At 52.3% G+C, this 25,498-nt stretch overlaps 1 protein-coding gene across 4 annotated transcripts in view; it reads left to right on the top strand.

Annotated features, from left to right (window-relative positions):
- The first annotated feature begins 6,080 nt into the window (after positions 1-6,080).
- The window catches only part of FBXO21 (F-box protein 21), a 34,536-nt gene continuing 15,118 nt past the window's right edge, over positions 6,081-25,498 (top strand). For 2 of the 4 annotated variants that reach the window (XM_045842165.1, XM_045842181.1), the window contains exons 1-9: positions 6,081-6,328; positions 7,205-7,340; positions 9,502-9,596; positions 15,141-15,262; positions 17,655-17,801; positions 18,093-18,229; positions 19,476-19,612; positions 22,526-22,705; positions 23,823-23,958. In XM_045842165.1, coding sequence (XP_045698121.1) covers positions 6,090-6,328; positions 7,205-7,340; positions 9,502-9,596; positions 15,141-15,262; positions 17,655-17,801; positions 18,093-18,229; positions 19,476-19,612; positions 22,526-22,705; positions 23,823-23,958 — 1,329 coding nt within the window. In that variant the 5' untranslated portion in view covers positions 6,081-6,089. The remainder of the gene's footprint in view (positions 6,329-7,204; positions 7,341-9,501; positions 9,597-15,140; positions 15,263-17,654; positions 17,802-18,092; positions 18,230-19,475; positions 19,613-22,525; positions 22,706-23,822; positions 23,959-25,498) is intronic. The other 2 variants (XM_045842173.1, XM_045842190.1) reach the window with 1 other exon arrangement.

The following is a 25,498-nucleotide window of genomic DNA, read 5'->3' on the forward strand; positions in this document are numbered from 1 at the left end:
AACATGGACCAGAGCTGGCTTCTGAAGGCGGGGGGCAGTCTCGTAGGACCGAACCTAAACCTGTGGAGTCTGCCTCCAGGTCATGGTGTCAGATGGAGGGTGTCAGAATTGAGTTTGAATTGCAGGACCCCCAGCTGGTGCCTAGTGGTGTGAGAGGGAAGGTAACCCCACATCCTAGTGATACAAGGGTGGGCAAAAGTCAGCTTGCCGCTGTAATGCAAATAACACAACCATGAATAGAGAATAATACAAGAGGGAATTCTGTTTCAGGTACGTGTAACTGGAAACCTACTTTTGCCCACCCTGGGGTAGTCACAGGTTTTGGGGGGCTCATCTCAGCCCACCCTCCCGCCCCCAAAGGTTCTGGTCCCCCGCACAAGCAGAGCAGAGTCAGCTCAGCTGACTTTCACTGACAGGATTAGTTCTCGCGTGCGGCAGAAAACACAGTCAGGACCCACTATTGCCAGGCCCTTTTGTGGGCCCCGGAGATCGGCCAGGGCGGCGTCCCATTCTCCTGGAGGGAGAGACACCACCAGCTAGTGGTTGGGTGGTGTCTCTCACACAGCAGGGCAGTGTGACGGGGCAGACAGGGGGTCGGGGGAGGCCCCGTCGGCGAGGGGACTCCCGGGGACCCGAGGGGGGTGCGGAGCGAGCACAGGAGGGGGGTGGGGGCTGAGCTGGTCTGAAGACCGCGTCCACAGGTCGGGTCCCGTCACACCCAGGACATTCAGTAAATGCCACACATATCTGAGCGAGATTAGACAGGGGCCCTGCTCTCAGGGAGGTTAGAATTTTAAGATTTTTTTTTTAAGATATTTGAAGGGAGGCAGGAAGAGAGGGAGGGGAACATCAATCGGTTGCCTCTGGTACACATACCGACCAGTTACTGAACCCCCAACCCAGGCGTGTGCTCGGACTGGAAACCGGACCAGCCACCTTTTGCTCTGTGGGTTCAATGCCCAACCCACTGAGCCACACTGGTCAGGGCTGCGGGCTGCCATTTTGCAGAAAGAGACCCGTTTACCGTGGAGCTAATGAAACCTCACTTTGGGCCCCTTGCTTGGCAAGACCCCACCCCAGGCACCCTGTGTTCTCGTCCTACACAAATGCTCTCCTGTTGACTTAGGAGCTCACCCCTGGGGCTTGCTTTTCTAAACTAGGGCCTCCAGGCAGGACCCACCAAGCCTAGACTGCCCATGCTGGTGGGTGAACGCCATAGCCACCCAGTGCGCGTAGGAGGGCAGCTCGGGAATGTGTCCTGCGTGAAAGGGAGGGGGTCCCAGGTGGGCCTGAGACAGAAGCCTGTGGTCAGCAGACATATTTCTGTAGACAGGGTCCGGAGCTGGGACCTAAAGGGGCTGGGAAGGCAGCCCTCCAGGAGGACACAGGTGTATTAACCAGCCCCTCGGGTGGGAGGAAGAATCTGGGGAGATGGACCAGAAGAGAAGGGAGTGTATTCGGCATTTATGCGAGAAAGAAGGCAAGCCACTGAAGATGTGGAAAGGAGTTGAAATGGTCTCTCAGGCCAGTTGGTGGAGATCTCATGGGAGAGGAATGTTCATGTCCCCCAGCCAAAGATAAGCGGAGATACACCGATAGTCCACAGAAATGAGTTCTCAGCCTCCTGCTGCAGGAGGAGGGGCCCCAGAGACACTGGGGAGGCCGGGTCACAGGCAGCCAGGGGGGGATTTCTCTAGGATTTGGGTTTGTGCTAGATGATTTTAGCAGGTCCCAGGATAGCCGGGGGCCAGCTCTCAGCAGAATACGGTTGCCTATTTAGCAAGAGGGTACTGTGAGAGAGATGTTAAAACAGTGTTCCCTGTGGCCAAAGGGGAAAGGCAACCATCCTTTCTTTCTTTGTTAGAACATTTCCTGGAGCAGTTGTGTGTGTGTGTGTGTGTGTGTGTGTGTGTGTGTCCTGTGTCTGAGAGGTGTGTAAATCTGTTTGGTGTGTGCTGTGATTTTAAATGATGGTCAAGTAGACATACCAGACAATGTACCACTTAAACTGTTTTAAAGAACACAGCTGATGGCACTGAGGACACTCACAGGGTTGTGCAACCGTCTGCATGATCTCTTTCCAGAACCTTTCCATCCTCCTGAGCAGAAACTCTGTCCTCATGAAGCAAGAACTCTCCCCGCCTCTCTTGCCCCCAACCTCTGAAACCTATGACGACGGCCTGTTTCTCCGAATTTTCCTAATCTAGATATTCCGTCTACCCGGCCTCACGCAATATCTGTCCTTTCCCGTCCGGCTTATGTCCCCCAGCATCGTGTTCTCAAGGTCCTTCCAGGCTGCAGTGTGGGTCAGAGCCTCCTTCCTTCTCATGGCCGAGTGCTAGCCCACGTACAAATATCCTACAGTTCAGAAATCTTTTAAAAAGTAAAAGAAAGAAAGAAAAAATAATAAGCCTCTTGCCACTGTGATGGCCCAGGAATGCTTTCCTTAAGGGTGTGGGCACTGTGGCCTTGGAATGACACTGCGGGGCAGGTGGTGTCCCCATCTCCCCGGACGTGGGAGGGCGGCCTGACCACCCCACTTCACACCTGCCTGTCATAACAATGACTAGCTTTATTACCCCCCGGAGACAAAAGCAGTCAGGGAGCACCATGGGCACCCCAACTACCAGATAAGCTTAGGGTGAACTAGGCACAGTTAGGTCCTCTTACATGAGGACAAGTCACCATTAATCTTGCCCACGTGTATGTAACGCAGTGCGTGGCTGAGTACAGAAGAGGGTGGGGTTTCCCTCCGTCTTCTGTCATCTCGTGAGTAGGGTACCTGGGATGTCCATGACAGTGTGGCTCAGTGCTTGTTCACTAATCAAACTGTCCCCCTCTGGTAGAGTTGTGGCAAGGAGTTTCTGGATTGGCAGGAAACTTCGTTGTTCCTTTGCCGACAACATTTTGATCGTCTTTGATCAGAAGACAGAAAAACGGGGGCCAGGGTGTCACTGATTGGACAGCAGTGGTCGCTCGTGAGAACGGCTTACCAACCATCCGTGCAGCTGAGGGGTCTGCCTTCCATGTCACAGGCTGGAAACTGCCCATCGGGTCCCAGGGCCATGGGAGCTGATTTTCAGGCTCTCGGGTCAGGGCCAGGGTGGAAGCCAGGAGGACAGAGAGGAACCCCAGGGCAGACGTGGGCTGGGGCCGGGGCTGGGGCTGAGGAGACACAGAAGGATACAGATGTGAGAAACGTTAGGAGTGATCTTTCAGAAAAGAAACTTCCCTGTTCCACATACCGATGCACAGGGAACCCCACTTCTGTTGGGCATTTGGGCGTGGCCGATGCTTCCCAGCACACGTGAGGCACACTCCCAGCCCTCTCCCCAGGCCCTGCGGGACCCGACAGAAGTCAGCAGAGTCTGTGCGGTAGTGGAGCACAAGGCATTCATGATAATATAGATACTGTCCCATCTAATAGGACGAGCTATTGTTATCCTCATTTTCATGGGTGAGAAAACCAAGGCACTGAGATGTTAACCCGCGGGGGGCATTTGTGTGGTGAGGTGCCAAGGATAGCGGCAAGTTCTGGTCCTAGGCAGAAGCCATGGGGAGGGACAACGTAAGTGGGGTGCGGGGGGTGTGAGTCCCGTCCCGGCTAAGCTCAATCCCAGGGGCCCAAAGGGGACGTCAGGTGACTGGTTGGCTAAGCGAGTCCAGGTCTCGGAGGAGCAGGCTGAAGAGAGAAATGCGAACACTTGAACTGGCTTTGGATTGTCATTCAAAGTGTGGACCGGGGTAGCAAAGTGAAAGAGGGGGGCCTGTCACTGTGCCCCCCGGTCCCCCAACACCTACCCTCTGGGTGAGCCTGCAGAGGAGACGGAGAAGGAGCAGCTGTAGGGACAGGGCGGGGCCGTGTGGGTCAAGGTGAGTCAGCCTCTCCAGACGACCGACCGGGTAAACAACAACGAAGGCCCGCCCAGACTCGGTCCCAGACCTTCCATACTCCAGGGCCTCCTCTAAGCTTTCTGTTCTGATGACTGTGGTCGCGGCTGCCATGCTAGCACTGGCCCCCAATTCCTGTGCTGAAGCCCCAACCCTCTGTGACTGTATTTGGAGACGGTCTTTAGAGAGATCCTTGAAGTCAGATGAGATTGTGAGGGTGGGTCCTCATCCAAAAGGTCTGGTGTCCTTAACAGAAGTAAGGGCATGCGTGCACACATGCACACACGCACACACACAAATACCATGTGAAGACACGGGGAAGACAGCCATCTACAAGCCAAGGAGAGAGGCTCCAGAACAAAACCCCAACCCCAGTGGGTGACACCCTGATCTCAGACTTCTGGCCTCCAGCACCTCGAGCAAATAACTTGCTGTTCGGCCACTGAGCCTGTGGCACTCGGTTATGGCGGCCCCAGCCAACCCGTGCAGACAGCAACACATCTTTAAACAAATGTATTGAGATGAAATTCACATAACATAAAATGCAGCCTTTTAAAGTGAACGATTCAGTGGCATTTAGTAGGTTTCCTCTGTTTTGCAAGTACCACCTCTGCCTAGTTCCAATACCTAGTTCCGATACCTCTCCATCGCTCTGAGATAACACCTGTGTCCATTACGCAGCTTCTCCTCATTCCCCCAAAACACATTCATCAAGCACTTTCTCTCTGCCAGGCACTGTAATATGTTCTACATAAGTGGACTCACTGGATTCTCTCAACACTCCCAGGAGGCCAGCATTATTGTTATCCCCATTTAATAGGTGAGATATTGGGCCTCAGAGCGGCTAAGTAACTCGCTCTAGCCAAACAACTGGTTAGATGATTGTGACAGACAAGTACTGAGAATCTGCTGTGTGCAGGGCCTGTGCCAAGTAACAGGACATCCAGACGGTCCTGATCCCAAAGTCACTTCTGATCTAGTGGGAAAGGCACAGGTTAAACGATCATAAATTCGGTGAACGATTACAAGACTGCAAAATGCTGGGAAGGAACTGTGTCTGACCCTGGTGCTGGGATGAGGGAAGGGAGGCCCGGAGGAAGAGGAGCAGCAGCTAGAAGGAGAGAGTGGTGGCATAAAGCTCGGGCCAGGGGTGGGAGCAGCACACAGGTGGGAGGAAAGAGAGCAGCCTGGCCGGCATGTGGCGACGGAAGGGGAGAATGGCTTCAGACAGGCCTGGAGGGGTACAGAGGGGTCTGTCCCTTCGCAACAATGTTAGGGGTTTCAGGTTTATTTCTAAGGGCAATAGAGAGACATGGATGGCTTAACACCACCCATTGAGAGTAACTTTACTAGTTCCCCTGTCTCAGGGCATTCTGATTTTCCACTTCCAGGTAGGGGGAATTCACTGAGCACTCTGTGTACTGAAACGCCTTGTACTATGAGCTCCTGAGAGGCAAGGACACCGGCTTACTCACCTCCGTATCTCCAGGGCACACAGTGTTGGGTCTAGCACTCATCGAACCTGAGTTGTTTTTTTTTAAAAAAAAGATGCAGGCAGCGAAAAGAGAAGGATTCAAATCCAGGCCTACCACTTTTTGTCTTGGTGACTTTGAACCAGTGACGCCCACCCTTATGAGCTTTGTTTTCCTTAACTGTAGAACGGCTATAAATAAGGTACCTCTACCACAGAGGGCTCCAATGAGGGGTCCTTGAAGACCGTAAGTAAAATGCTTGGCACAGAACCCACGCAAGAATATTAAGTTTGTTACGATTCCAGCATACTGGTTTACAGCACGGTTAAGGAAAAGTCAAAGCAAGTCTGGATTAACATCTAGGTAGGACAAGGGACTCTGAGCAAGTCCTTATTCCTCAGTTTCCCCATCTATAACTTGAGGGAGAATAAGAGTTCATAGGGTTACTGGGAAGGTTCTGTGAGTTCATGCGCAGGAAGCGCGAGGCACGTATCTTCTTGCCGGTTCACCGCCCCAAGGCCCACATCCCAGTTGTTTTCCAAAACAGGTCTTTTCCCCTTGGCCTCCGTGGAGGGGCGCTCTCAGCAGTAGCCGGGGCACGCGGGGCTGCGCTGCGGCCGGCCGTGGGCGGGGCGACCCTTCCGCCCACCCCCTGAGCCAGGTGGGCGGGGCGAGAAGGGATTTTTCCCCAGAGCGCGCGCGCAGCACCCCAGGTATTTGGACAAGATGGCGGAGGCAGCGGTCGACAGCCCGATGGAGGTGGTGCAGGCTCTGGCGGACGAGGCCATGCCCGACGAAGCGGGCCTCGGCTGCCTGGTCAGCCTGCCCGGCGAGCTGCTGGAGTACATCCTGTGCAGCGGCCCGCTGACGGCCACGGACATCCTGCAGGTCGCCAGCACCTGCCGGAGGCTGCGAGAGCTGTGCCAGAGTAGCGGGAAGGTGTGGAAGGAGCAGTTCCGGGTGAGGTGAGTCCGCTGTCCCGGCCGCTCGTGTCCCGTTTTGCGCACCCCCGGCCGGGGCCTGGCTAGTCTGAGCTGCCGCCTGCCTCCCCGGACGCGCGCGCCGATCCCAGCTCCGATGCCACCCCCGGACCCCTTCCCGTGGACCGGCAGACAAAGGCCTCCAGGCCGCTGGCCCCTCGGTCCACACCGCGCGGACCCTCCGGTGCCCGAATTGCGCATCGGGGAGCGCCCAGCAGCGGGGCCCTCGCTCACGGATGACGGCGGTAGTATCACAGCTAGTCCGTTCTGCGCGCTTCTTTTGTGCCCGACTCTGTGCTAAAATGTTTACATGGATCCGGGGATGCAGGGATCCCGACAGCCCTTAGGGGAAGCGGGCGCAGCATCCCCGGTTTGTTGGCTGAGAGCACGGGTCTCGGTTTGGGACCTGGGATGAATTCTGGCCCTGGCATCCTCGCCATATGACCTTGGGGTAGATTTCTCTCTTTGGAGCCTCATTCATCCACTTTGGTGATAATTAGACCTACCTTTGTGGTTATTAAATGAGATATGGGGCAGGAGCGTTTTACACAGGGCCCAGCTCTTAGGAGGCACCCCATAAATGTTCACTGTCATTGTTTTCTCCATCGTTATTGCTACAATTGTTCCCATTTCATCGGTGGGGAGTGGGGACACAGCGTTCACATCGCTGTGCCAAGGTCACACCGTGAGCGAGTGCATGCGTGCCAGGTGGGGGAATTGAACTAGGTCCATCAGCAGGGCCCTTCTGACCCCCAAACTATACTGCTCTCCCTGTTTCCAAGGCTGCCTTTGATTCGTGTCTGCCTGCCTGCCTGCCTGCGAGTCTCTGTTAAGCGGAGGGGGTGTTTTTTTCCCTCGTAGGTGGCCTTCCCTTATGAACCACTACAGCCCCACCGACTACGTCAATTGGCTGGAGGAGTATAAAGTTCGTCAAAAAGCTGGGGTGGAAGCCCGGAAGATTGTAGCCTCCTTCTCAAAGAGGTTCTTTTCCGAGCACGTAAGGATCTGGCCATGTAGCTCTACGTGTTTGCCTGGCAGTGGTGTGTGTGTGTGTGTGTGTGTGTGTGTGTGCGCGTGTGTGTGTGTGTGAGAGAGAGAGAAAGAGAATGGCCCTGTAGGCATTAGCTCATCCAGCTTTTTTGCTATCTTGCTTTTCAATTGCTCTCATCACAATCCCTTACTCATTTAGACGGCTGCGAGAGTCATTGTGTCCTTTTCCTGCTCTCCAACAACATGAAGCCATTTGTCCCTGCCAGCTTTACTTTTCTGAAGCCAGGGAGAGAATGGGGGTGGACGGGGAGGGAGGGACCCGCCGCACAACGCAGAGGGGGTCCAGGTCAGCCATGTTTCTCCACAAGTGGGTTGACCATGTTTTGTGCCACCTCTGCCTGACTTGGGGGAATCATCAAAGATCAAACACTGCACATTTCACCCAGTTGTTTTCCCAAAAGTGTTGGTGAAATTGATACAGTTCTTCACTCCAGCTTTGCAGGTTCCAGCCAGTAGTGAACTGAGTTATTTGTTAAACTAACAGGATTAAGAGCTATCTGTAAATCGGAATCATTACCCCGTCAAGTAAATTGTTTTGCATTCACTATCTCTGAAAAGTTCTTTTTTAAATATTGCTGAAATGCACGGGCTGTTTGTTTTTCCTTCCACAAAGTAAGTGTTCCCAGAAGTTTCTGTATCAGGTCCTGAAAACTTTTTGTAACTCTGGAAAATAGTCCATACTAACATTTTAAATTTACTTCTGATGGGGCGAGGAGGAGAGGGTGCAGCTAGACATACAGCCATTCTGATTTACTCTGCTGTCCCAGTCTCCTGCAGCTTCGTTCCTGGTTTCTAACTTTAATTACTGCTACTTAATGGAGTTCATGCGTTTTAAATGTGTTCAAGGCACTTCAGGTTTTGAAAGGGAGAGTTCAAATTTTGAACTTTGGACACATTCGAACTTACTCTCCTATGGGGAATAAAACTAGATATTCCCTAGTGTAATTCATTTCTATAAATAAATGACCATGGATGTAAGAATGGACAAAATTTGTGTTCCGCTTTGGACAAGCCACGCCGTGGCCAAAAGCATTCGTAATCCCAGGTTTTAGGTGCCTGTTTACATGTATTTGCACACAGATGTAATCGGGCGCTAGATGTGTTTGACGCACTTGGCCATGAGCTTCTAGTTTGCAGCCCCTGCTTCTAGTCCAGCTGGTTTTGTGTGCATTTTTAACAGCCTGTGCCTCTGTCTGATCATCACGAATTGTTGTGTTTTTTCCTTAGCTCCCCCTTTCCCTGTGCTACTTCTTATTGGAAATATGTAGAGGGCTTTGAACATTGAGGGCGCGTACTTAAGATTGATCTGTGGGTGGGTGATTACTTTGACTCAAGACCCTTGAGTTCCTGTGCTGAGTACATGCGGGCTGACATGCAATTTCCTGTCTCCCTTCAAAGAGAAAAGTGGGAGAAGTAATCACATTTTCAGCTGAGGGGTCTTAAAGCTCACTGTACCCCCAGTCAGCTGACAGAGGGGAAAACATACCCAGTGGGTCGAGCCGCCCAAAGCACTAGACTTTCCCCGCTTCTTCCCTCCTAATTGAGTGCAGCATAGATCGCATGAAATAATTATTGTGAACTCAATTTCGTATTTCTTTTTTTTTAGATTTTATTTACTTATCTTTTAGAGAAGGGGAAGGGAGGGAGAAAGAGGGAGAGAAATATCAGTGTGTGGTTACGTCTTGCGTGCCCCCTACTGGGGACCTGGCCTACAACCCAGGCATGTGCCCTGAGTAGGAATTGAACCAGCGACCCTTTGGTTCGCAGGCCTTCACACAACCCACTGAGCCACACCAGCCAGGGCCAATTTCGTATTTCTAGTTCTTGTCACAGAGCTATTTTTCTTCACATTAGACTTCTTGAGTTACCAATTTCAGAAATTTCAGTCTACGAAAATAAAATTAATTTACGACCAACAAGGTCTGAACAAATTATCATTACTGTGCATGTTTTTTTTCCACCCGTGGTAAGCTGTGTAAGGTGGTATGGGATAGCTGCTACCCCTTCCGTGAAAATAACCGTCCCTCTTGGCAACCCAGATTTGCGTGGGAGAGTGATAACCACGTTATTACTTGTTATTGAGCCCCATTTGCATGTCTTCTTCCCAGGTCCCTTGTAATGGTTTCAGTGACATCGAGAATCTTGAGGGCCCGGAGATATTTTTCGAGGACGAACTGGTGTGTATCCTGAACATGGAAGGAAGGTAAGCCATTGTCGCAGCAGGGGTTTTTGTTTGTGTGTTTGTGTGTGTGTGTGTGTGTGTGTGTGTGTGTGTGTTTTCACAATAACCCCAGGGTTCGCTGCTGCAGTTTGTGTGGGGCCGAACCTTGGGGCGTATGTTTACAACTATCTCATGTGTTGCCAGTGTTACATTTTTGAAAAATTCCGTGCCTATCAGGTAAGTGCACCGAGACAGTTGATATGTAAAGAACCCGTGCGAGAGTGCTTGTGGAAGGAAGAGAATCGGTACACATTCGGTCCTGCTGTGCGGGTCACGTGCTGTGCCCCGGACCCTTGGGCCTGTCGCGTCACTTAGGTCATATACACTCCCTTCCTCCGTGTGACCGCATGTCCTACCACCACCACCACGTTCGTTTGCCCCTCGTGCACTAAATAATGTTTATTAAATAATCTCCCAGGCATGTCTTGCTTAATTGGATGATGTTTTACAATTTTTGAGTTCAGGGAAGAGGTAATCTTACTTTGGCCACAAGCATTGTAGGTATTTGGTCGAACCTGTCTTGTATCTCTCCTGATCAAGAAGAAACCATTGTCTCTTGGTTGTTGCTGAAAACCTTTCTGTGACTCATTTTCTGCTCTGAGGGGTGGATTACCAGTTTGCCTGAAAGGTGACTTAGCTGGAGCCCCACTTACCTGTGAGGAGGATGCAGTGCTCTAAAAGCTCTGGAAACTTTACTGGCGATGGCAGATAAGAATGCTAGTTTAGCATCTCCCTGCAGAGAGACTGTTGTGCAACACCTCACAAACAGGGCGCTGAGATGTTTTTCTCGTTGTTAAGGAGGGTCAGGGGAGAGAAGTGTTCATCCTCGGAACAGCTGTAGGGCAGAGGTAAGCTGTGCCACTATTCTAGGCCTTGGATGAGCTCGGAACCAGGGGTCATTTTTCCACTTCTATTTTGGTTTATCTATAAATGAATTGAAGTATGATCTAAGAGTCAGTATTGTGCAGCCTTAAAAATAAAAGCTGGGCTGTTTTTTTTTTTACATACACACACACATATATTTCTACCTATATAAATGTCATGTCACACACACTGAGTTTATGGTGTTGATGTGCTTTTCAGTTCAGGCTTTGTTTTTGTCTTATTCTCCCGTTCTCCCTCCCCCGTTTGCCCTGCCCCCCCCCCAATAATTCGTGGCAGCACACCAAGCTGTATTCTTCTGTGCTCGTGTGCACTGGTTGACATATGGGGACCGAGGGGGGTCATTATTTCACAAAATCATGACCGTCAGTAGGTACTTTTCCTGTAGCTTTTTTGCTGTTCAACAGTACCTTATTGAAATCAATCCTAACCAGATGGTAGAAAATCCAGTTCATTCTTTCAGTGTCTGCATACTGTTGTGCGTTGTTTACCACAGTGTGTTTGACCGTCCCCCTGTCGCTGGGTCACCACTTTTGTCTCCATTTCTGTGTTACTGCGGAGGGTGACGTTCCAGCAGTGTCTTGCTCATCAGTAGAACGTTCCTGGGAAGGGTATTCTAGGTCAGACTACAGAATGTTAGTGAAAAACATAAATAAGACCATGCTATTGAATGAGAAGACTCACCATCACAGAAAATGTCATTTCTTCCCAAACTAACACATAAACCTATTGCCATTTCAGTTAGGATCGATCCAACAGGAATTTTGGGAGGGGAGAGTGTGTGTGTGTGCATGTGTGCATTTTAATTGGATAACATTACCACAGAAGAATAAATTCACAAGAAGAGCCAGAAAAAAACAAAATTTTTAAAAATTTATATATTTATTTTTTTAGAGAGAGGAAGGGAGGGAGAGAGGGAGAGAAACATCAGTGTGTGGTTGCCTCTCATGTGGCCCCCACTGGGGGCCTGGCCTGCAACCCAGGCATGTGCCCTGACTGGGAATCAAACCGGCGACCCTTTGGTTTGCAGCCCATGCTCAGTCCACTGAGCTACACCAGCTAAGGTGAAAAAAAACAATTTTTAAATAATCACAATGGGAAACTTTCATCAGTAGATATTAGAATATATTAAAAGCTAACTGTAGTGAAAACAATACAGTGTTTAAGTAAAAATTGATAGCCATGGCCATGGCAAAGGATGATTTAGGAACATGTCCCAGCATAAAAGACAGTATATTTGAAACTCAGGCGAAAGATGGACTAATTAATGAACACCATTAGACATAACTGATTCTCCATCTGGAAGAAAGTAAAACTTGCATCATAATACAAAAACTAAATTCCATGATTAAACAACCTTAATTTCATCACAATGAAAATCCTTTGAGAAAATAGGAGATTTTGTGTACCACCAAGGGAGACCTCCTTAACGAAGACTGATAATGCAAAAGCAATAAAAGAATATGGACAGATGGTTTTGCAATAAAAAAAAATAAGTTTCCGTATGTCCCCAGAAACCAGAAAGTCAATAGTGTTCTTAAAATTTCCAAGAAGAAATTGGAAACTGGATGGGAGGATGACCTTTACTGAAGAGCAGCACATCCCAGTGGCTGGCATCACGTAAACGACCTTTAAATTCACCCTTCGGAGAAATGTCAAAGAATGGTGAAATACTGCTTTTCACTTATCAGATTGGCAAAAAAGGGCTGAATGGGCACAGCCAGTAAAAACATACGTTATTTTCATCTTTTTAGAAGTAAACGTCATAGATTTGTTACCCCTTGCCCTAGCATGTGCATTTTGAGCCTAAAACAGGGTTGTTTTTAGGTAACGAGGGAGAGTGTCACCCAGTGTCACGCGTTTATAAGTACTTTGGGATGCCACTGGCCACTGTTCACGGGGGACCTCGTTTGTGTGTATCCCTGGCAAACCCTTGCTGTTGGGCTCCAGAAGGCACAGGAGGGAAGACGAGTGGTTTCCGTAAATGCTGAAGCACCAGTCGTTGGGTATTGGAAAACAGTTTTCGTTTTCAGGGTTCTGTGTGTGCTTTAAATAGAGTACATCCTGCAATAAAGATCTAAACATATGGGAAGGATACACAGAACCTGAAAAACTGACCCGGATGGCCAACACTGAGACCTATTTCGGTAAAACTGCTAGGTTACTGGACGTTTGAGATAGAAAAGTCCTTTGGGCACGCAGGGGGTGAAAAAAGGAGAAGTCGCTTAGAAGGAAAAAATCAGAATATCCTCAGACTTTTCAACAGTCATGTCCAGGGCAGAGGGAAAAAGTAAACCTACTTGATGTACTCAAGGATTTTCATATCCAGCCAAACTGACTTCCTGATATAAAGGCTGCTGACAAGCTTACCAACTTGCAGGAACTTGGAAACTTCTGTGCCCTTCCTGAGAAATGGGCTAGGAAATGAACTTGGAACAACCACATGATCAGAGAGACATTGACATGAGAACCAGTGGTGGACAGTACATGCATATTCACCTGTAGCATTAAATCCAAGTGGCAGTGTGTAGAGTGGTCCGTGCAGTGTGTGGTGGCCCTGAACCCTGATGACTGGATGTAACGAGCTGTTTAAAACACCGAGCCGAGAACGGGGGAGAGCAGGAGCAGGGTATTTGCTATTTTTCAGCAGTCATCAAGGCGATGGGAATATCGATCTTGTTATTCTGCAGCTGGTGTGTGTGCGTGTGTGTGTGTGTGTGTGTGTGTGTGTGTGTGAGAGATGGGAAACAAAGCAAACAAGTACACTTGACCCTTGAACGACCCAGGCGTGGACTCCGCAGGCCACTTACACGCAGATTTTTCCAGGGGACCCTCTCAGCTCAGTTACCTGCACAGCTCACACCCGTGTCTCTCAAGGGTCAGCTCGCAGTTGGAAGCCGTGTGTTTGGAGGGCCAGCCTACGGCATGCATGGGGTTTGGGCTCCTTCGGCCATTCGTGCCCTTTGCCCTCGGGTTGTGCAAGGGACTGACGTGGCTGGAGAAGCAGGGTTCTTGGCCTGGAAGAGAGAAACAGACGTAAAGTGGAAGGAGGTGAACGTCGTGTGGTTGAATTAGAAGTTGGACTGTAAACACACGAGGCACCGTGCATTCACATACATGTAGGGATATGTGCATGTTATATGCACACAAGCAGGCGCTGTGCTTTTCCTGTCCACCACAAAGGTCTGAAACAAGGAAAGGGCCCGGTAGAAATGATCCTCTCCAGCGCCCGGAGGGTGTGGAGAAATGGCCGGTTGTAGGTCCGAGGCAGGAAATGGCAACGGTGCGCCGGGAGAGTCCGGAAAGCCCGGAGCCAGGCAGCAAGGGAAGGGCAGCGCTGCTCGTCCGAGCGGTTCGGGGGGCGCCGGTGAGGGTGGCAACCAGGATGGACCGAAATGCAGCGACCGGGTCAGCCCCGTGAGTTCACAGCGCTTGACCACTAACCTGTCCCCTTTGGAGGACAATAACCCCGAATTTTATTTTAAAAAGTGGAAAGTGAAAGAAATTGGTATTTACCCTGCCTTTATATTATGTGATTGGGGGACCAAATAGTAGATAAAGGGGAATTATTCTCTAGGGAAAGGATGTTCTGGTCAAGGAACGGAGAGAGTGGAGGCCTCGGGGCCCCCCGCCTGGCCCAGGGCACAGCAGAGACTGAGTGGGGGTAGGGGTGTGCCTGAGGCCAGAGGGGCGGTGGGGCAAGAGTTTGCAGGCCCCTGTGTGTTGTCGTTGAGCTCTCACTTGGCGCGAGTGGAGAGCCTGGGAGGACTCGGGGTGCGGGGTGTTTGTGCTGCGGCTGCGGTGAGTTCGCCAGAACGCCACTGCTGTGTGGAGGAGCGTAGACCGAGGGCTGAGGTTTGCGGGCGGAGGGCGGGAAGGAGGGTGCCACTCCAAAACAGGTGGGGGAGGGCGGCGGCTTAGAGGAGTCAGGGAGCGGGGTTCCCGTTCCTGACGGAGCTGACAGCACGGGCAGGTGCGCTGAGTGCGGCCCACGGGAGAAGGCCGGGAATCGGGGGCGATTCCCAGGTTCAGGGCCTAACCGGGGTGACGGAGTTACCTTCGTGGGAGACGAGGATGACTCTGGGAGAGCAAGACAGTTAAGGGCCCGCCAGATCCCCAGGCGGGGGTGTGGAGTACCAGTTGGAGGTACGGGTCTGGAGAGGAGGGGAGGAATCCCACCTGGGAAGTGGACTCGGGTTGTCGTGGGATAATGTGTGAAACCATGAGACTGGGCGAGATCGCCTGGGCCTGGAGCGCAGGAGGACAGCGGCAGCCTTGGGGGTCTGGGGGTGGGCAGCAGAGGATTCCAGGCACCCCACTCCTCTCTCCTGAGGCCCACCCAGTTCTCCCAGTTTCTCCTAAGAAACTTTCCAGGTTTCTCTTTCATTTCCTCTTAGTAAATCGGAAGCCAGATAACTAACTGTTTCTGGAATTTCAGCACGACTAGTGGCGTGTTACATTACACGTGCAAAGCCCGTGTGACGCCCGCTCCCGTAGTAGTGAGCACTGTGTGATCGTGACCCAGCTACAGCTGTCTGGTTAAGTAGACTCTTTATGCGGGATGATGAGGTTACGTAAAAATTAAATCACTGGAAGTTTCAGTATCTTAATTCTTACCAACTTACTGGTTGTTTTTTATTCTAGGAAAGCTTTGACCTGGAAGTACTATGCAAAAAAAATCCTTTACTACCTGCGGCAACAGAAAATCTTAAACAATCTCAAGACTTTTCTTCAGCACTCGGATGACTATGAATCGTATCTCGAAGGTGAGGCTTGGGCAGCGCCGTTCCAGTGGGCAGCTAGGCCGCCCCCCTGAGCGCAGCCGCGCAGACCATCCTGACGATCACGCAGGGGAATGGTCAGCTCTGCTGCGCGGGCTTCTGGAGGTTGGCGTGCACGGTCTGGTCATTTCGGTGGGCAAGACTGTTCGAGTTAGAGCTGAAATGTTGTCAAAGCCTGTAGCTGTCGGCCAGAGACCGGTTTCTCAAGATGCACCATTGGTTCAAAGCATGAGAGGCTGGTGTGTTAGCTCACCGGAGTCATTTCCTGTTTGCTAAGCTCTGAAGCGTCACTTCCAAACGAGAAGCCAGGTTGTGCACCTGGGGCTCCGTGTGCCCTGGGGCAGGCCCCTTAGCCTCGGGTCGGAGGGTGACGAGGACACGGTGTTCCTGCACGGACGCTGGAGTCCGCCGGCCCTGAGGAGAGGGGAGGAGAGGGAAGGAAGCCACTTTCTGCTCCTGCCCACTGGGACAGGAACAAAATGTGACTTTATTTTTTTCCTACACGATTTTAAATTCCTAGCATATTCCAGACACGCCCAGAAGCTGTGTTTATGAAATACATACATCCCCTCTTGCCCGAGGTTCTGCCAGTTGGTTTCCCCGCTCCGTGGTCTGCACCCCCTCGCTGCTCCGTGCAGGCCCCCTGCCCTGGAGTCCCCCGACGCTCCCCTGCCGTGCAGTCCGCACCGGCCCCTCCCGACGCTGGGTGAGCCCGCGGGCGGCCGGCCTGCGTCCTGCCTTGCACTCGGTCTCTGCCTGCTTCCAGTGCCCTGTGTCGGCAGGCCTCCACCCTGTGCCACACTCTTGGGCTCCAGCCTGCACCCCACAAACACACCTCACTCACACCCTCATCGTGGTGCCCCTGTCCTTCGCATTCTCTCTCAAATCCCTCTCACCCTCCAGATGTTCGGTTCAGGTCTCACTGCCATCGAGTTTCTCTGGCTCAGCCATGCACACTTACTCTCCTCGGAACACACACGGGCATCGGCCCCCCAGTCCCAGGGCGCTGTCTCTGCCCCTGGTGTGCAGGCCACTCTGCAGGCCGTCTCTCCAGGGGGTCACTGGCTTCCCTGTGTCCTTGTCCTATGCGGTGGTCGCTGTCTCCTCCACAGTGCCCAGTGCAGACTCGCAGCTGTGTGAACGTCTCAGATCATCCGAATCGAAATAAAATGCCCTCAGCAGTGGAATCTTCTCGTGGGCATCCTGGGATGGAGAGTCATCCTGTCTTATTTCCCAGCCAAGAATAATTTGACAAGCTTTATTTTTCCGTAGCTTACTATGAAACTGATTCTTTCTTTTTCCTCTTTGAATTACAAAGTAATATTGTTTTCAAGTCGCCCATCCACATCAGTGCCATAGGCCTTAGGCAGCCACTGGAGTTTTTAGATAGTTGAGGGGATGGAAGCAGGCTCCAGGGTCGGACCCTGGAACTGGCCAGGTGACCTGCCGCCCCTGATGCCGTCAGGGTGGTGGTGTCAGGCTGGGATGGGCTTTGAGGGATGGCAGAAGTTCCTGCCACGTGCAGGTGTAGAGGTCCGGTCCCAGTAAGGCCCAGGAGCAAACCCCGGCTGGGGGCAAAACTGGGCTTGGGGTCCGGGCCCCATTCCCCGGCTTCCAGCTCCTGAGGTGCGAGTTGGGGGGGCGGGGTCACAGTTCTGAGCTTCCACTTGAATTTGAAACAGCTCTCAGGCTTCCCAGCTCAAAACGTCTTACAGGCGAATGGTCGAGGGAGCCCATCGGCCTCTGGTTCAAGCATTGCCCGAGGCCGTGAGGAGAGGGATTCTGAGAGAGACGGTGTCTCCAGTGCACTCTGCCCAGCTTCCCGGCGGCAGAGTCCCTGAGTGTAGCTGCTCGCCCAGTTTGCAAGTACCGTGGGCTCCCCAGTCTGTTCGCGGCTCACCTTTGAGAGGCAGTTTGTCGAAATGGCCTCTCTGTTGTTGAGAGCCTTGAGCTTTCTTTTCTTTTTTTAAGTTGAAGGACTGTCCTGCAGCCTTAGGTTTTCAGAGTTGTTGGGTTTTAAACTCGAAGGGAATTAGACGGAGAGAGGAGTAGCCGGAAAGACCTCCTTTGTGGCACTTACTTCCCTTTGTAACAGAATGTGAAGTGTGCCATGCATCGCCCAGTTTTCCGAGTCCCTGACCTCTGTGGGAAGCCTGGTTTATCTAAGGAAAAGGCATAGTGACGTGGAAGCTCCTTTGTTCTGAGAGTGCTTCTTGCTCCTTCTCAGCGTCTTAGTGGCCAGGCCTGACACCAAGATCCAAAGCTTATCTGGTGGGCTGTTTTACAGAGCTCCGGCCCCAGGCGCCTGGGGTAAATGAAAACGAAGAAGAAAGGGGCGACAGCAGGGGTTTGTTCAGTAACTCGTGTTTGCGTTCAGGTGCCGTGTTCATCGACCAGTACTGCAACCCCCTGGCTGAAATCACCCTCAAGGACACCCAGGCCCAGTTCGACAGCATCGTGGAGCTCGTGCGCAAAGCCCTCCGAGGCCTCAACAGCCGCCACCCCAGCCTGACTTTCAGGGCAGGTACGGATCGGCTTCGGCCCTGCCCCGCTCTGTGTGCACGGGCTCCTGGTGTAGTTGGTCATTGGGAAATTCTGCAGCGTGTCCCCATCGTGTCACGAAGCAGCCGTTCAGGACACAGCCACATGCTCGCCCGGGTCACGTAAAAGACTGTGCACACGGGGGATTGGTAACACCCAGCACCCGACAGGGGACATTGTCAAGGCCTGGCCGGCGTCTTATGGTGCAGGTTGTTGGGGACACTGGTCCCAGCGTTGTGTGTGCTAGTGTCCTCAGAGCAGGTTTCTGTTTCAGGGCGGTCCTCCATGGTAAGGGAGCTCGACCTCCAGGGCCAGGTGCTGGAAGCCATGAACTATGTCCTCTACGACCAACTGAAATTCAAGGGGAACCGAATGGATTACTACAATGCCCTGAACTTGTACATGCACCAGGTAAGTGTGGGTCTGTTAAACAAGTCGCAGTTCAGCTCATCTCTCGATCAGTGTGCTGTTTCTGGGGGCAAGTACTACATCTCTTTCATCCCTCGGTGCTTATAGAGCTCCCCTTTGCCTCTCCTGCAGGGACGTCACTGCTGGGTGCTTCCCGACTAGAGGGGGTGTTTCTGTGACGCGGCTCGGTCAGTTTGTCTCACGGACGCTGGGCTGCAAAGCGAGTCCAGTCTCTCTGCGCCGGCTCGTGGGGAGGGTGGGGGACCTCTGTGGGCAGCTCCGTCACTGGTGTTTATCTTCTATTTGTGTCCTACTTGGCTCCTTTTTCACATCAGTTCTTTGCTGCCTATTGCCACCCATTTTTCTTTTCTCGCCTCTTACCCACTTCCCTGGACACGGGCTTGCACTCCATCTGGAAGAGGGAGGGCGTGAGTCTTCGCCTGTGGAGGGCCAGACAGGGGGCCGTCTCGGCCTCAGGCCCTGTGCCCCGTCCTCACCGCTCCCTTCTGCCGTCGCAGCTGGGGGCGGGGAGCCGACAGCACGAGACAGTGGCTGTGGCTGCGTGCCCGTGGAACTCTACATGTAGACGTGGACATTCTAGTTCCCTGTCACTTTCATGGGTCGTGAAATCGTGTTTTTTCTGTTTTTTAAACATTGAAAAATGCTAAAACTCTCCTTACACAGGCTGTTCGAAAACAGGTGATGGGCCAGACTTGGCCCAGGGACTGCAGTTTGCAGAGCCCTGGTCTCAGCAAAGGAGCGTGTGCTCTGGCTGCTGGGGCTCGCCTGGGTCGTTGTCCTGTAAACAAAGGGTCGCCGGTTCGATGCCTGGTCAGGGCACATGCCTGGGTTGCACGTTCGTTCCCCAGTCTGGGTGCATATGGGAGGCAACGGATCAGTGTTTCTCTCTCTCTGTCTGTCTGTCTCTCTCTCTCTCTGTCTGTCTGTCTGTCTCTCTCTCTGTCTGTCTGTCTCTCTCTCTCTCTCTCTTTCTCTCTCTCTCTCTCTCTCTCTGTCTCCCCTCCGCCTTCCCCTCTCTCACAATCAATGGCCATGTCTTTGAATGAGAATTTCAAAGAGAAGTTAAAATAAATTTAATAAAGAAATAAGTACAAGTATTCCTCCACTTCAGCCTCAGGACATAGCCCCGTGCCTGATATATACAGTGGGCGCCTAACACAAACGTGTGTCGAAGGGATGAGAACACGTGGTTCACGTCTAGTGCGCTGACGCACTTTTTCTCCCGCAGGTTCTGACCCGCAGAACTGGGATCCCCATCAGCATGTCTCTGGTGTACATGACAATTGCCCGGCAGCTGGGGGTCCCTCTGGAACCTGTCAACTTCCCAAGTCACTTCTTGCTGAGATGGTGCCAGAGCACAGACAGGTGAGCCGTCTGCAACCCGTCGTGACAGGTCCCGAGAATCCCGTCCTACCACGCTGCCGGGAGAGACGACGGGTCAGAGGTCAGAAGGCGGCTAGGGTGCTGAGGGACTTGGTTCACTTCTTGACTGTGTCCACGTCAACAATCTGCTGTGCGCGAGGGGCGCTTTTTCGGTCTTTTTCCTTATGAACTGCATGCGAATGAATACACAGTTATCTCAGAGTGCGAAGTTTAATTTTAAACAGTAGGACTAGGGGTTCCAGGGCTTATGTGGATCTCAAAGTCTTTTTTCCTAAGCAGATCAGATCAAAGAGTTCTTAAAGAAGCTCTTACTTTCCCATCTTCCATGAAACCCCCCCCTCCCGCCCCCGCACAGGAGAGGGAGAGCTCAGATGGGCCAGGTTGCAAAGCAGAGCAGACGCTCGTGTTCTGTCTCGGTCCTCTCGGGCGAGGCTGGTGCCCGAAAGGCATCGTGGGGGCCAGCCTAGTGAGCTGCTGTCCTCTCTTTTAATCCCAGCGTCCTACTGGGCATAACGCTGCTTTTCAGCTGTGGTCTGACTCTTCTGCAAGAAGTAGTTCACCGTTAGGTAGACTGTCTTCTCCTTACGTGTGCCGTGTAGAGGGAAAAGAAGCGAAGTTATTTAGTTATATCCTGTTCTTGGAAACTACTTCCTGATGACCGGTTGTGATATCCTTAACAGGATGCACCTGAGATTTTAAGTCAGGCCGGGTTCAAACCTTGGCTTTGTCTGAGCCTCAGTTTCTTCTTCTGTAAAATGGGACTAAAATTTTTCATACAGTGACTTGGAGGATTAAATGAGATGACCCAGTGCTTTACACTCCTAGTAGACTAGTTTCTGACTCATACAGAGAAAATAAGTATAACCAGTCTCTGTATTTCTCCCTCCTACTTTTAGAAATGAAACATACAGTCCTGGCTGGTGTGGCTCAGTGGATTGAGTGTGGGCTGCGAACCAAAGGGTCGCCAGTTCGATTCTCAGTCAGGGCACATGCCTGGGTTGTGGGCCATGTCCTCAATAGGGGTTGCTCCAGAGGCAACCACACATTGATGTATCTCTCCCTCTCTTTCTCTCTCCTTCTCTTTCTTTCTCCCATTCCCCTCTCTAAAATAAAGAAATAAAATCTTTAAAAAGAAAGAAATGAAACATATACATAGTTGAAGCTTCCTAGGTATTCTTTCTTATCCCCTCATCCCTTCTCTCCTCTCCAGAGGTAACCGCCAGGTAGTTTGGAATTACTTATAATTTTCATGCAAATATTTACATATGTATTTTTCCTTAAATAATATGTACAGACTTCCTTTTTTTCCAGATATAATTTCTTCCTAAAAAAAACGTACTCAGAGGTTTCTTTTTGGACAGCAGGCACCCATTTTTTATTATTTTAAATGGGAAAAAAGATTTTTTTCTATCCCATTTCCACTCCCTGAACAACCCAACCAATTTCCCCAGATATCTCTAAAATATTCTTAAATGCCTGTATGATAACCCACCTAGGATTTTGTTGTTGCTGTTGTAACTGGTTTTTAAAATTGCATTCTCTGAATAGTGACGTCGTGCAGGGCTGTGGGTGATGTTCAGGTGCAGGGCCTTTGTCAGGTAACTGATGGGGGCTGACCGCTCGTCCGCTCTCGGCTCCTCACAGCCAGAGTGTCTGAACGGGGGCCGGTGCGTTCGCTCCTCCCTTTCTCCCCTGAGCTGTTCTGCCCCTTGTCCTCACCAGCCTCAGCGGGCTGGCCCTCCCGAGCCCAGGTGAGTAGAAACATCAGTGGTAGCCTGCCCCTTGCCTTGAGGATGACTCTGTATGGAGTCCTTTTAAATAAAATTCCACCTCACGCCTGGTGTTTGGGGACCGTGACTTTCATCTGGATTGTCAGAGCTGTCCTCTAAATTCCTGTTTTGCTAAGGGTTTTGTGAATAACTAGGCAGAAGATCTTTTCCCTAAAATCGCTTCTTTTGTATCTACTGATAGGATCGCGTGGTTTTTCTTTTTCAGTCCGTATGTGCTTGAAATAGACTTTTTAACGTTCAGCTCCGTTTTCCTTCTTAGGGTGCCTCTAACTTAACCACATGGGGTCTTTTAAACACATCGCTGCGTTGGGTTTGCTCAGATTTTCGCCCATGACTTTGTGCGTGTGTGTGGTTCTCCGAGACTCATCAAATGAGTTGGAGAGAAGTCCCTAGTCTCTGGGACATCAACAGGTGTCTTGCCAAGGAGTGCTGTTACTGTGACTCAGGGAGGAAATCTGAGACGGTTGCTCCAGGAAAAAGCACAACTCTCCCAGAGACAAAAACCCACCTGGAGGTCTCGGGCGTCCTCACTGAGCACGCATGCAGTGCCGGCCACCGCCGTCTGCTCAGTGCAGGCTGCCGCCACGTACGAGAGCACGGTTCGTGGAGAGCAGCCCCGTGGGACGGGCGGAGGGCTTGAGTCCATGGACACAGCTCTCTGTGCTCGAGCATGGGCCCAGCCTGAGGCCGTGGGAGGGCTCAGCAGGTGTGTGACCCCCTGCGTGTCAGCAGAACCAGGGACAGCAGCCTCCCAGCACAAGGTGCCGGGACCCTGAGGGGCCTGGGATCCGCAGGTGTCAGCCGCTGCTGGTCTGTGCGCGGCCTCTGTCGCATGCCCGATGGGTGTCCCTGGCAGTGAACTCCAGGGTGACTCTCCCTGAAAACCTGTGTCAGGTGGCACAAACCCACCCACACTCTTCACCTTAAACATCAGTGTTTAAAGGATCCGATTTTCAGCTTTGAGCAAGGCCTTGTTTTTTGAGTGGAAATGCCACCCGTGAACATTCAGTCTGTGATGTGAGCTACTTGTCAGCATGGGGGGTTAAACACCGACTTGCTCAGCCGGGATCTGGGACTGGACTGACCGTGTGCGTTCCTCGTCCAGGGCCAACCTGGACATCTTCGACTACATCTACATCGACGCTTTCGGGAAGGGCAGGCAGCTGACGGTGAAGGAGTGTGAATACCTTATCGGCCAGCACGTGACCCCAGCCCTGTACGGGGTGGTCAACGTGAAGAAGGTGCTGCAGCGGATGGTGGGGAACCTCCTGAGCCTGGGCAAGCGGTAAGATTTCTCGGCCTTCGAGTGCGTGGGCGGCGTGCGCGTCCCGGAAGGCTCGGCCGCCTTACGGAGACGTTTCTGATGGCCGCCTGGTCGTGCAGCCAGGCAGCGGGGAGGTGTGGCACCGGTGTGGCACCCACAGCTGTCCACACCCGTGGGGAAAACTGGTTCCCGTGACATAAAGCTGCCCAGGTTTAAGCCGAGCTCAGCAAGTTCCCTCTGAGGGTCTGCATGGGGCTCGGACCGGACCGGCGCTCTGTGCGTGCCGACGGCTTCCCCATGTAGCAGGGGGATCTCAGGCTGCCGCAGATCCTCTCTTAGGGGCAGGGTGGTCTCGTGTCCAAGTGCTTTGTCACCTTTCAGTGTGTGCCTTTCTGTCACTCAGATAAGAAAGCAAAAGTGTGACGCTGTCTTGCGTTTGAGTGCAAGGAGATTTGGCTTAGAGAGTGAAAAGGAAGTTGTGCATCATAGCAATAGTTTTCTGCCTGGTGGCAGAACTCTTTTTTAACAGACTTTATTTTTAGAGCAGTTTTGGGTTCACAGCAAAGCTGAGCAGAAAGGACGGAGGTTTCCCGTAGGCCTCCTGCTTCCGGGCACACGCCGCCTCCCGCAGGTGGACATCCTGCCCCAAAGTGGCCCATTTGTTACGGCCGACGAACCTGCGTTAACAGGTCACAGTCACCCCTGCCCTGAGCCCCGTTCACTGACTCGGGTTCACTCTTGGCGGCGTGCATTCTGCACACCCTGCGGGTTTCGGTGAACGCAAGATGACCTGCGTCTGCCGTCCCAGTGTCACACGGGTCGGCGGCTGCCCTGAGAGTCCTCTGCCCCGCCTGTGCGGGGCTCAGTTTTCATCACGCACAGTGTTACTGATGTGACTGTGTCATGAAAACGCCTGTGGTTTTAGTTTAGAGCCCATCACTGCAGTGGGGCACACAACTTACATCTCCTGTGTGTGTGTCTGTGTTTTTAGTGAACATACCGTAACTGTTTGCTGAGAGAGGGGAAGTGCCAGGGTCAGAAAAGGCAGGGCATTTGTGTCAATTATTTCTAAACCCTGGGCCTTGCGAGAGAAGGCCGCAGTCAGAAGCACACAAGATAAGGTGACGTCTCCTTCCAGCAGGGAAGGTATCGACCAGTCCTACCAGCTCCTGCGAGACTCGCTGGACCTGTACCTGGCGATGTACCCGGACCAGGTGCAGCTGCTCCTCCTCCAGGCCAGGCTCTACTTCCACCTGGGAATCTGGCCAGAGAAGGTAATTATTTGCCTTTGATGCTCTGCACTTACTTTAGAGAGGGAACATGTAGCTTGAAAGGCGGCTCTTTACTTAATGTAAAGGCTTACCTTTACATTAATGTGGGGAAAACACAAATCTATTCAAAGTCTCCCTGTCTTGACCCATCATTCAAAGATTTGTTTGTCTCCTTTCACTGTGATTTAAAAAAAAAAAAAACCAAACTGGTTCTACTGCCAGGAGTTGCCCATTCTCTCTGTGGTCAGTGCCTTCGATGTTCAGGACCGTGGGGCCTCTGGCCTGCCAGTCGCCTCCTGGTGCCCCGAGGGCTGTCTCCCCCGAGTCACCCTGACTGAGCGAGGGGAGGCAGACCTGCAGTGCTCAGCCCCCAGCTGTGCCACCAGCAGCTGCACTGACTGTGTAGGAGCAGCCCTGTTGGACCTTGGACGTAGGGAGGTTGATCTTAGACTTGTGCGCGTCCAGCTGCCTGACTAGTTCAGGACCGGCTGTGGCTCTGGGAAGCTGTAGGGTTTGGCACTGTCCCGCACGGCTTTCTGTTTCCTCACGGCCCGTGGCCAGCCGCCAGCAGTCTCAGAGGCTGTGGCAGTCTCAGAGGCTGTGGCGGTCCCCGGCAGGCTGTGGGCGTGGCCGGGTTCAAGGCCCATCTCCTGTCCCAGAGCAGCAGCCGCAGCTGCGCCCTTGGCCTGGCTTTTCCAGGGGAAACATTGTAGCACTCCATCTTGTTTGTTCAGAATAGTCTAGGGGGAGGACCGAACTCTGAGTGGGGGGCGTCTTTCTTGGCATTGCTGAGGTTTAAGTTGTCTCAGTTACAACTTCAAAGATCTAAAATAATTCTGAGAAAGGAGCCATCAGCAGGAAGGTCTCTAGACTCCTGCCATCAGAACAGATGGCATCGGTGGCCCAGGGCGCAGAGGGCTCGTGGTGCGGCTTGTGGTGCGGTCGGAGGATTAGGGGACGTCTAGTCTCCCCCCAAAGTTACCGCCCACCTCCCAGAGCCTAAGGAAGTGCTGTTGTCCAGGCTTTGATGTCTCATTTTATTTTGCCATTGTATTTATTTGTGACACTAGGATGTGCATAATTCTGTCACTTTTTGCTTTAGGTAAGGAATGTCACCGTAGCTTGTAAAATGCAGATGTCCTTTTAAAGCGAGACTCTGGATAAATTAACTCTGTCCTTCAGCTACACGGCAGCCTTGGAAGGGCTGAGGGGCTCCCCTCCCCCGGGGGACGTCTGCAGGAGCTCTGGCTTCCCCCGCAGTGACGCCACCGCGTAGTGCTCGCCCGCTGCTTCCGGGCGGTCACCTCGGCGTCCTCGGGGAGGGCATGGCTGCCTTCCCGCGCAGCAGACGCCACTCCCTAAAACAAGTTCCACATCTGTTGGTACCCAGGACATCCGTCCTCACGGTGACCGATCGTTGGCTACTGGCAGAGGCGCTTCCCCCAGCCAGCGGCCCGGAGGGAACGGCGGCTCATCCCCAGTGAATCGGGGCTCCCCCTCGTAAACCCAGACTCCAGCCGGGGAGCCGACACCGAGCCGGCGG

This window comes from Phyllostomus hastatus, unplaced genomic scaffold (assembly GCF_019186645.2).
Source record: "Phyllostomus hastatus isolate PE091 unplaced genomic scaffold, TTU_PhHast_1.1 phas_contig_1162, whole genome shotgun sequence".
NCBI lineage: Eukaryota > Metazoa > Chordata > Mammalia > Chiroptera > Phyllostomidae > Phyllostomus > Phyllostomus hastatus.